The sequence below is a fragment of the Coregonus lavaretus genome (assembly GCF_964263955.1).
Source record: "Coregonus lavaretus genome assembly, contig: HAP1_SCAFFOLD_3807, whole genome shotgun sequence".
Lineage (NCBI taxonomy): Eukaryota > Metazoa > Chordata > Actinopteri > Salmoniformes > Salmonidae > Coregonus > Coregonus lavaretus.
In genome coordinates this window covers 15,953-26,320 of record NW_028163641.1, presented here as the reverse complement: position 1 = coordinate 26,320, position 10,368 = coordinate 15,953, and the positions used below count along the sequence as shown (strand labels likewise).

At 41.4% G+C, this 10,368-nt stretch overlaps 1 protein-coding gene across 1 annotated transcript; it reads left to right on the top strand.

Moving 5' to 3' along the window:
* The first annotated feature begins 1,217 nt into the window (after positions 1-1,217).
* LOC311117935 (uncharacterized protein) lies at positions 1,218-10,056 on the top strand. Its single transcript, XM_084192828.1, has 2 exons — positions 1,218-1,607; positions 8,731-10,056. Exons 1-2 carry the CDS (start codon positions 1,313-1,315, stop codon positions 9,576-9,578), a joined length of 1,143 nt encoding a protein of 380 aa, XP_084048954.1. The 5' UTR covers positions 1,218-1,312; the 3' UTR covers positions 9,579-10,056.
* Positions 10,057-10,368: the final 312 nt, after the last annotated feature.

Below are 10,368 nucleotides of genomic sequence, written 5' to 3'. Positions count from 1 at the left end.
CTAACACCCTTACAAACTTCAACAGATGCACCATTGAGAGCATCCTGTCAGGCTGTATCACCACCTGCCCTCCAGGACATCTACAGCACCCGGTGTCACAGGAAGGCCAAGAAGATCATCATGGACCTAAGTCACCCGAGCCACGGCCTGTTCCTCCCGCTACCATCTAGTAGGAGGAGACAGTACAGGTGCATCAAAGCTGGGACCGAGAGACTGACAAACAGATTCAATCTCCAGGCCATCAGACTGTAAAAGTCACCACTAGTACCCTGCCCTGAACCTTAGTCACTGTTACTAGCCGGCTACCACCCGGTACTCTACCCTACACCTTAGAGACTACTTTGCCCTATGTACACAGTCATTGAACACTGGTCACTTTAATAATGTTTACATACTGTTTTACTGCATTCTAGTCATGGCTCATTGTAAAAAAAAAAAATATCAGAGTTGTGGTGGTAAAAGGACTGTATCTTGATGTAACTGTTGCTGGTTTGAGTTGGAGCTATTGTGGTGGTGTGTCCATTAAAACAGAGAGGAGGATTGCAGTTGAATGGTCTGGTGCCATTTTATTTTTGCTGTTTGAATCGTGAAAGGATATTGCAGGATGAATGATGAATGGATATTAGGATGAATGATGAATGGATATTAGGATGGTTAACTGGGAAAACAATGAAATAAAACATACCCCTTATAAAAAAAGTCCCACAGGAATCCTACTGGAATTTGTGCCTCTGTGAAGGAATTGTGTAGGTACCTGCAGGAATCCTGCAGGACTAATGCAATCCTGCAGGACAAAAGTTGATAACTGTCAGAAGTTTTGCTAATGCTTCTTTGCACATGATCTTGAGACTAATACAACCTCATATAGTTTGTCTGAGGTTAAGATTACTCCAGTGCTCAATCCTTTATTCAAGTTGATAACATGTTAACCAATAAACATAATAAAAACCATGATTTACTTCATATTAAACAATGATTCTGCAAACCATTGGAATAATTCCTACAGTAAGAGAATACCCAAAATACAACGTTAAGTGCTCAAAGATTTCTCTGGGTATTGCGCCTTCTAGTCTCCACATGGTAGGTGGCGCTTTCTAGCTTTCTGTCGATCTAAACTCTGACCGGATGCGCTCACAAGGAAGAACACAGTTATCAATGATGGCGGAGTATTGATGACAATAAGCCAGATATTCTTACAAATATGACTATTTCTTGAATAAACTGGGTAAAAAAACTTTATTGGACGTTTTTAATCGTCATAGTATTAGTTCTACAGTAGTTGTGACCGGTTTCACAAAAGCAAGGGTTTAGAATGTCGGAAATACGTGTTTTGCATCAACGGATAAGCTCTGTCATCATGGACATACTAGCCTCCGCTGCCGTGACAGAGATTTGCAAATTAGTAGAAGATTGTTGTGGAGCGTTACGTGTTGAAGTCTCTCAAAGCAAGGAGCAAATCAAAATGCTAGAGAAGCAACTCAGCCTGGCTGAGTCGAGGTACAGGTTGGTGAGTTGCCAAGAAGGGCAGACGCCTGTCAGCAGCCGCTCACCGAGAAACAACAGTCCTTCCGGCAATACCCCCGCCGACGAGACTCAAGATGCAGAAGGTGGGCTACCAATTTGTAACTGGCTGTTTGTATTATTCATATGTGTCACCATACTGAATTGTAATTGGATGCATTCTACCGTCGTATCATACTGCGCTATGATTGGTTAAGACCACCCAGGTGGTGAGGTCAGCTTCAGGTGATCATGGCCAGAGACGCATCAACATGCCAGTTATAGCTAGCTACGTTTAGAAAGATCCTGTCGTGCTGCATTTTATTATTTTGTACAATGCATACAAAACAAGACAGTCAGCCCTTGAGCTAATCGTAAACCAAGTAATTGTCAAGTTGATCTCTCTCTCTCAGGTAGCGCTGTACTCCTAATAGAGAGCAACAGTAATGGCAGTGGTGTAAAGTACTTAAGTAAAAATACTTTAAAGTACTACTTAAGTAGTTTGTATGGGTATCTGTACTTTACTATTTATCAAGAGAACGTGCCTGGTCGTCCCTACTGCCTCTGATCTGGTGGACTCACTAAACACGCATGCTTCGTTTGTAAATCATGTCTGAGTGTTGGAGTGTGCCCCAGGCTATCTGTAAAAAAGAACAAGAAATTAGTGCTGTTTGGTTAATATAAGGAATTTGAAATGATTTATACTTTTACTTTTGATACTTCAGTATATTTTAGCAATTACATTTTACTTTTGATACTTAAGTATATTTAAAACCAAATACTTTTAGACTTTTACTCAAGTAGTATTTTACTGGGTGACTTTTACTTGAGTCATTTTCTATGAAGGTGTCTTTACTTTTACTCAAGCATGACAATTGGGTACTTTTTCCACCACTGAGTAATGGCGTCTTTTTGTAGGCACTAAGGAAGACTAGCTCCGCCATGTCTCGTTGGCCAAGCTTATGAGGAAATAAGGTCTGTGATAAACACAGGCTTGAAGGGAAATGTAAAAAAATAAAATGTAACTTCATATTCATCATCTCCAGCACCAACCCAACATCAACATATGTGAAATTAGCGCGTTTATGTTTTGTAGTCAGAAAGATCGAGGAAGTAAGCGTTTTCAATTACATAATCAACCAGTTAGTAGGCAAAGCCAACTCATAATTGGTTAAAATCACACAATGTTATTACAATGTTATTGGAAACACTTATCTTCCTCTTTTTTTTAACCACAAAACATAGAAACGTGCCATTTTCACATATGTTGCGGTGGGGCTGGAGATTATGAATATGAAGTAAAAAAATCCCTTTAAGAGATTTTATAAGTTTTGTTTTGAGATATCTTCATCAGCTAACGTAACTTTGTGAATTTTGAAGCATTTATTTAATCAAAACAAGCACAAAGAATTCTTAAAGGGAATGTTAACTGACTGTTATTATCTCATAGAACAAAATGTAGAAGATCTCCTAAGGAAAAAAATCCCACTCCACCCGCGAGTAGATCAACGTAGTTAGTGCTATCTGTGGCGTAGCTGTCATAACGATGGCCGAGTTGTTGTTTTGAAGGGTGTTCCTGAAGTAACTATTCGACCTGACATCCGACAGCTAAAAGATGGCGGACGCTGATGTGGAGCGTGAATGTAATGGCGGGGGAATCAAGGATAATTGGAATATTGTCCAAAAGAATAGAAACGGAGCAAAGTAGCAAACAGTAATGAGAATTTCCCTTATCTTGTAGGAGTACGTTTCGTTAGTGAGGAGCAGCTGATTGGATTAACAATTTTGAAGAATCCCATTTGATATAACCAAACTGGTGTAGAGAGTGCTGGGTAAAGTGAAGGTTGTGAGGATCACGAGAGGCAGGCTTGTTTTGATTTGAGTGTGTGTTGCGTCTCACCCGATTTGAGAAGTTTTTGTCCTGTGTGTCTTTTCAGAACAAGGCACCCCTCAAGGGGGTAATATCTGGCGTTCCGTGGGAAGTCGATGTTGCAGAGATTAAAAATATTCCTGGAGTGATTGATTCTCGTAGGATGAATCGTGTTTTGAATGAAGAAAAAGTGAAGAGTATCTGTACTTTTGTTTTTTGATATGGAGTCTCTCCCTACTCAAGTGCAGTTAGGATATATAAACTACAGAGTCAGAGTATTTGTTCCAAGACCAATGCAGTGTGATCATTGAAAAGCTTTTGGACATGTTTTAAGTGTTTGCAGAAGGGAGAAACAGAGATGTCCAAGTTGTGGAAAAGATCAAATAATGTGTTTTAAAAGTGATGAAAATGTGACATGTTGCAATTGTGGTGGGAACTATGAAGCCATGTCCAGAACATTTCATATGCAGCGACTGTTAAAAGGGTTGAGGGTTCATATGGTGCTCCTGAAGAGTCCATGCTGTTGGATAGGCCTTCACTGAAGGCTTCAGGGGTTGCCGTTCAACAGCAGGACCCAGATATGTTAAAGGTTAAGAATGTGGACTTTGTGGCCTTTATAGCTTAGGTGATTAATGGCACTGCCAAGGTGGAGAGGAAGTCCAGGAAAATATATATAATTGTGGATGCGGCGGAATGGTTCCTGGGACTGAAAGACTTCTCGGCGAAGGAGTTGCAAGGAGTATTGTCACAAGCTGTACCACCCTCTCAGGTCATAGAGCCTGAGAAGGGAGATATGGAGATTTGAAGGAAGGAAGAAGTGGGAGTTTTGGGGTTTTGGTTTTGTCAATGTGTTTTCTTATTGTTTTATTTTGGGTGGATTAAGTTAGTTTTCCCTATCACGTATGGGTTTTATTTTTACCTTGGTTTTTTCAACTCCGTCCAGTTGGTGGCGGTAATACACCTTTTGGGGTTGTAGTCTGCCAATAAACCCACAGAAGAAGATCTCCTAAGCCTGAGGAAACCTCAGACCTTATTTTCGGCATTTATCCCAAAACCACATTCTTTCCCCATTAATTTCCCCAATATGAATGACTGAACGAACCAGACGTAACTAATTTCCGGCTTCTAGGCCTACAAGCTGGCGAGCGATATTATCCCCACTGACAAATCGAGAAGTTTGAAATTGTATTTTTTGTCAGCTTGCTAGGCTAGCAGTATTTCAATCTTCTCTATTTGTAAGTGGGGATAATGCGATTTAGGTAAATGTTCTGAGCCATATCTCGCGCCGGCTCCACACTGTCCTGATTATGGCATAGCACCGTTCCGACGAGAGAGATACGTAGGCCTAATGAACGTCTAGTTGGATTCTTATGACTAGCAAGCTCCCACTGGGCCACTAGCGCTACGACTTTGAAGTGAGCAACATTAACAATGGGTAAAGATAGTGAAATTGGATGTTCGCCTTCCAATTAAAAGTCCTGTTTTGAAACTAATGCAAACAAATACAAATGATGGAATCATAATGTTGGAATGTCGTTACATAATTTCAACTAAAAACAACAATTAATTTATCTGACAATTAACAGAAAATCTGTTAATCTCACTCTGGATGTATTTGACTGCATAATGCTGCCTCCAGCATACAGTTGCAGACACTGCTGGCAGCTGTTTATCAGCGGCAACCTACCTCCAGCTAGCCTGACTCACCAACCTCCAGCTAGCCTGACTCACCAACCTCCAGCTAGCCTGACTCACCAACCTCCAGCTAGCCTGACTCACCAACCTCCAGCTAGCCTGACTCACCAACCTCCAGCTAGCCTGACTCACCAACCTCCAGCTAGCCTGACTCAACTACCTCCAGCTAACCTGACTACTCATCCACATTGCTCCAGCCAAACGCCACACCCACTAGCATTTTTTCTCCATGATTAGTCTGGATCATAGAGAATGATCGAGGCCTCTAGTGGCCAAAAGGCCCTATTAACATGGCCAACGCCTTTGAGGGCTTCCATCATTTTAATGTAGTCAACTGAGTGGCACTTCCAACTTCATTGGCTGATCGCTCCTGGTGACCCTGTTGGAGTCATGTCCAACTGGGTCATCAGGAGGGATCAGCCAATCGTGAAGAAGAAAATGGACTACTTCAAAATGGAGATAGCCTCAATGGCGCTGCCCATGCTGTCACAGCCTCTATAATGACACAGAGACAAAGATGAGTCCTCTATCTTTCTCTATGGTCTGGATTTGCTTTCCTCCCTGACCTCTTCTAGAATCCAAACACATTCTGTCCGTTCTGATTGGTCCCAGAAACCGATGGCTTAGGCCAGATACGGCCTACACGAATCATGAATCACATCATGTCTTTGATACTCTGATTGGTTAGAGACGATCCAATCACTGATGAATTTGTTTTGTACAATGCCCCTCATTTTAACATTAACACAAAAGACTTCTAGGATGTCCGTTTCAGACTGAATGTATGGAGCTGTCGATAGAGCAGTGGAATTAAATTCAGGATGAGTCGTCAGACAAACATCCCTCCTGAAATTTGACTGGAAATGTCTTTGGTTTGATCGGGGGTTTGGGCTTTGTCCGCTCTAGCATTCGAACTCTACAATCAATACTGCAGGTTTCATATAGCGAGAGAGTTTAAGAAATAATTTGCGTCACAAATCCAGTCAATATTAATCATTTAAAATGTGAATAGAATAAACAATCCGCTCCTCGTTCTAGCATCTCTTCATCTTTTCATTTAATGTATGTATGGATCCAGAACTTAATCGAGCAGCTGACCAATTACGCAAAACTTTAGTTCTGGGTTAACAGAGATTACTGAATACAGTCGCTCGCTGTACTAGCCTTGTGGTTTTTTTAAATGGACCATTAGTGGTGTTTAGACCAGTATTGAGCTATGCCCCCTTCATTATAATCAGTCGAGTCAGATTGCGGCAGCTGATAAAATGATTGCCCATTTTATACACTTCAACAACTGTTTGGGTCAATTGCCAACAGTATAGATGAGTGCGAAATCCTGGACTATCCTACAGTGAGGGAAAAAAGTATTTGATCCCCTGCTGATTTTGTATGTTTGTCCACTGACAAAGAAATAATCAGTCTATAAATTTAATGGTAGGTTTATTTGAACAGTGAGAGACAGAATAACAACAACAAAATCCAGAAAAATGCATGTCAAAAATGTTATAAATTGATTTACATTTAAATGAGGGAAATAAGTATTTGACCCCCTCTCAATCAGAAAGATTTCTGGCTCCCAGGTGTCTTTTATACAGGTAACGAGCTGAGATTAGGAGCACACTCTTAAATCTAATCTCAGTTTGTTACCTGTATAAAAGACACCTGTCCACAGAAGCAATCAATCAATCAGATTCCAAACTCTCCACCATGGCCAAGACCAAAGAGCTCTCCAAGGATGTCAGGGACAAGATTGTAGACCTACACAAGGCTGGAATGGGCTACAAGACCATCGCCAAGCAGCTTGGTGAGAAGGTGACAACAGTTGGTGCGATTATTCGCTGATGGAAGAAACATAAAAGAACTGTCAATCTCCCTCGGCCTGGGGCTCCATGCAAGATCTCACCTCGTGGAGTTGCAATGATCATGAGAACGGTGAGGAATCAGCCAAGAACTACACGGGAGGATGTTGTCAATGATCTCAAGGCAGCTGGGACCATAGTCACCAAGAAAATAATTTGTAACACAGTACGCCGTGAAGGACTGAAATCCTGCAGCGCCCGCAAGGTCCACCTGCTCAAGAAAGCACATATACAGGGCCGTCTGAAGTTTGCCAATGAACATCTGAATGATTCAGAGGAGAACTGGGTGAACGTGTTGTGGTCAGATGAGACCAAAATGGAGGCCTTTGGCATCAACTCAACTCGCCGTGTTTGGAGGAGGAGGAATGCTGCCTATGACCCCAAGAACACCATCCCCACCGTCAAACATGGAGGTGGAAACATTATGCTTTGGGGGTGTTTTTCTGCTAAGGGGACAGGACAACTTCACCGCATCAAAGGGACGATGGACGGGGCCATGTACCGTCAAATCTTGGGTGAGAACCTCCTTCCCTCAGCCAGGGCATTGAAAATGGGTCGTGGATGGGTATTCCAGCATGACAATGACCCAAAACACACGGCCAAGGCAACAAAGGAGTGGCTCAAGAAGAAGCACATTAAGGTCCTGGAGTGGCCTAGCCAGTCTCCAGACCTTAATCCCATAGAAAATCTGTGGAGGGAGCTGAAGGTTCGAGTTGCCAAACGTCAGCCTCAAAACCTTAATGACTTGGAGAAGATCTGCAAAGAGGAGTGGAACAAAATCCCTCCTGAGATGTGTGCAAACCTGGTGGCCAACTACAAGAAATGTCTGACCTCTGTGATTGCCAACAAGGGTTTTGCCACCAAGTACTAAGTCATGTTTTGCAGAGGGGTCAAATACTTATTTCCCTCATTAAAATGCAAATCAATTTATAACATTTTTACATGCGTTTTTCTGGATTTTTGTTTTGTTATTCTGTCTCTCACTGTTCAAATAAACATACCATTAAAATTATAGACTGATCATGTCTTTGTCAGTGGGCAAACGTACAAAATCAGCAGGGGATCAAATACTTTTTTCCCTCACTGTATGGGCTATCTTTTTAAAAAATCACGGGCTATCCTATCCTAGACCCCGTTATGTCAGATAGGTGCTTATGCGCAATCTAATCAGTGTGTAGCTGCTTTTAGCAGCGCTACTCTTTACACGCTAGCGTTGATGGGAATTAGCTTGCAAAAAAGCTGAATAGTCCGGCTGAAGCTATAAGTGAAATACAATTCAATTTCTACTTACTCTGTCAATTGTCTGTAGGCTTGGTCCTTATGCAGGGCGGAATAAAACAAATCTAATGGAATGTATAATTAAACAGAATTTCCAAACATGGGTCTGTTGTAGTCGATGCAGTTCCTCAGCGAGGTCAGTTCCTCTCTGCTTACCTCATGTCAAAATAAAAGTCCCCCACAAGTTGTTGCTTTTTTTGTGCAGGTATGGCGCACGTGCAGGACTTTTATTTTGACATGAGGTAAGCGAAGAGGAAGTGGGTCTACATCAGACCCACGTTTGGAAAGCCTGTTCAATTTATGTTCTATTAGATGTTTTTTCAAAACAACCCCCCTGCATAAGGACCAAGCCTACAGACAATCGGCAGAGTAAGTTTACATTTTATTTTATTTAACTTCTGGCCTCTGACAGACTATTCAATGTTTTTGTAAGCTAATTCCTAGCAACGCTGGTGTGTAAATACTAGCGTTGCTAAAACCAGCTAATCAGCATTTCAGTTCTAACTCATCCTTTCTCCTTCCCTTCAGATTTTCAGCAGGTCATTGTCTCTGAAGAGTTGTTTCCCCCTGAGCAGCAACACTGTAAGCAGGAGCGGAGCACCAGTCTGGGGCAAGATGACTGGAACCCCAGTCATCTTAAAGAGGAACCGGAGGAATTCAGTATCATCCAGGTGAAAGATGACTCTGTATTCATTCCTGCCTTGGTGAAAAGTGAGTATGATCAGTACCCAACTCAGACATCACAAACCCAAAGTGAAGAATACAAAGACAGAATGGCCTCTACCGAACAGATCAAAACAGAACCTAAGGAAGAGGATTCCTCAGAGCAGACCCGTGACTCTCAGCCCCAGTGCAAATTGAAGATGATGTTGACAGAAAAAGGACAAAGATCGAAGGGTAGAAAATCCATGGATCTGAAGTCACCAGTGCAAAGGAGTCACACAGACGAGAAACCATTTTGCTGTAGTGATTGTGGTGAACGTTTCACTCAGATGGGAAAACTGGATTCTCATAGGAAGGCCCACACAAGAGAGAAACCACATCGCTGTGTTGAATGTGGCAAATGTTTTACTCAAGTTGGTTATCTGAACTATCACAGAAAGACTCACACAGGGGAGAAACCTCATCGCTGTCAAGATTGTGGCAAATGTTTTTTTCGAGTTGGTGATCTGACACTTCATATGAGGATTCACACAGGGGAAAAACCACTTTGCTGCCAGGTCTGTGGCAAATGTTTTGCTCGTCCTAGTAATCTGAGGTCTCACATTAGGATTCACACAGAGAAATCTTATTGCTGTCATTATTGTGGCAAACATTTTCGTTGTAAAGGTAGTCTGACAGCGCATATGAGGATTCACACAAGGGAAACCATATAATTGTCGCTATAGTAGCAGATCTTTCAGCACTGGCGATAATCACATGAGCTATAAACTATATTGATGTCAGGATTATTGTAAATGTTTCACTAATTGTTAGAATATGAGGAGACCGAGGGGAGGAACCACATGCTACCATGACTGGCAAATATTTCATAATTGCCTTTCTTTGACAGCTAGGTTTCCATCCAATTGGCAACAGATTTTAATGTGAATATTCTAAAATATGCATAGAGAAAATATGCACTTTTTCCCAGCAGTGGTGTTTCCACCAAATGGACTTAAAATCAGTGCGTGATGACGTAGTGCACATTATTGGCCTATTTCTAAACTTTCTTGCTAGCTAAAATATTATTAGAATCCTTGATTAATTATCAGCTAAGTAATATCTTATCTTTGAAATGTATTCTAAATTTACAGTATCAGTCAAAAGTTTGGACACACCTACTCATTCAAGGGTTTTTCTTTATTTTTACAATGTTTTTACATTGTAGAATAATAGTGAAGACATCAAAACTATTAAATAACACATATGGAATCATGTAGTAACCAAAGAAGTGTTTGCCTTGATGACAGCTTTGCACATTCTTGGCATTCTCTCAACCAGCTTCATGAGGTAGTTACCTGGAATGCATTTCAATTAACAGGTGTGCCTTCTTAAAAGTTAATTTGTGGAATATCTTTCCTTCTTAATGCGTTTGAGCCAATCAGTTGTGTTGTGACAAGGTAGGGGGGTATACAGAAGATAGCCCTATTTGGTAAAAGACCAAGTCCATATTATGGCAAGAAC

Excerpts from the sequence above, each read along its gene's own strand:
- LOC311117935 (XM_084192828.1), top strand. The coding sequence starts at position 1,313 with ATGTCGGAAATACGTGTTTTGCATCAACGGATAAGCTCTGTCATCATG. Across the intron at positions 1,608-8,730 it reads CGAGACTCAAGATGCAGAAG|ATTTTCAGCAGGTCATTGTC; the intron begins GTGGGCTACCAA and ends CCTTCCCTTCAG.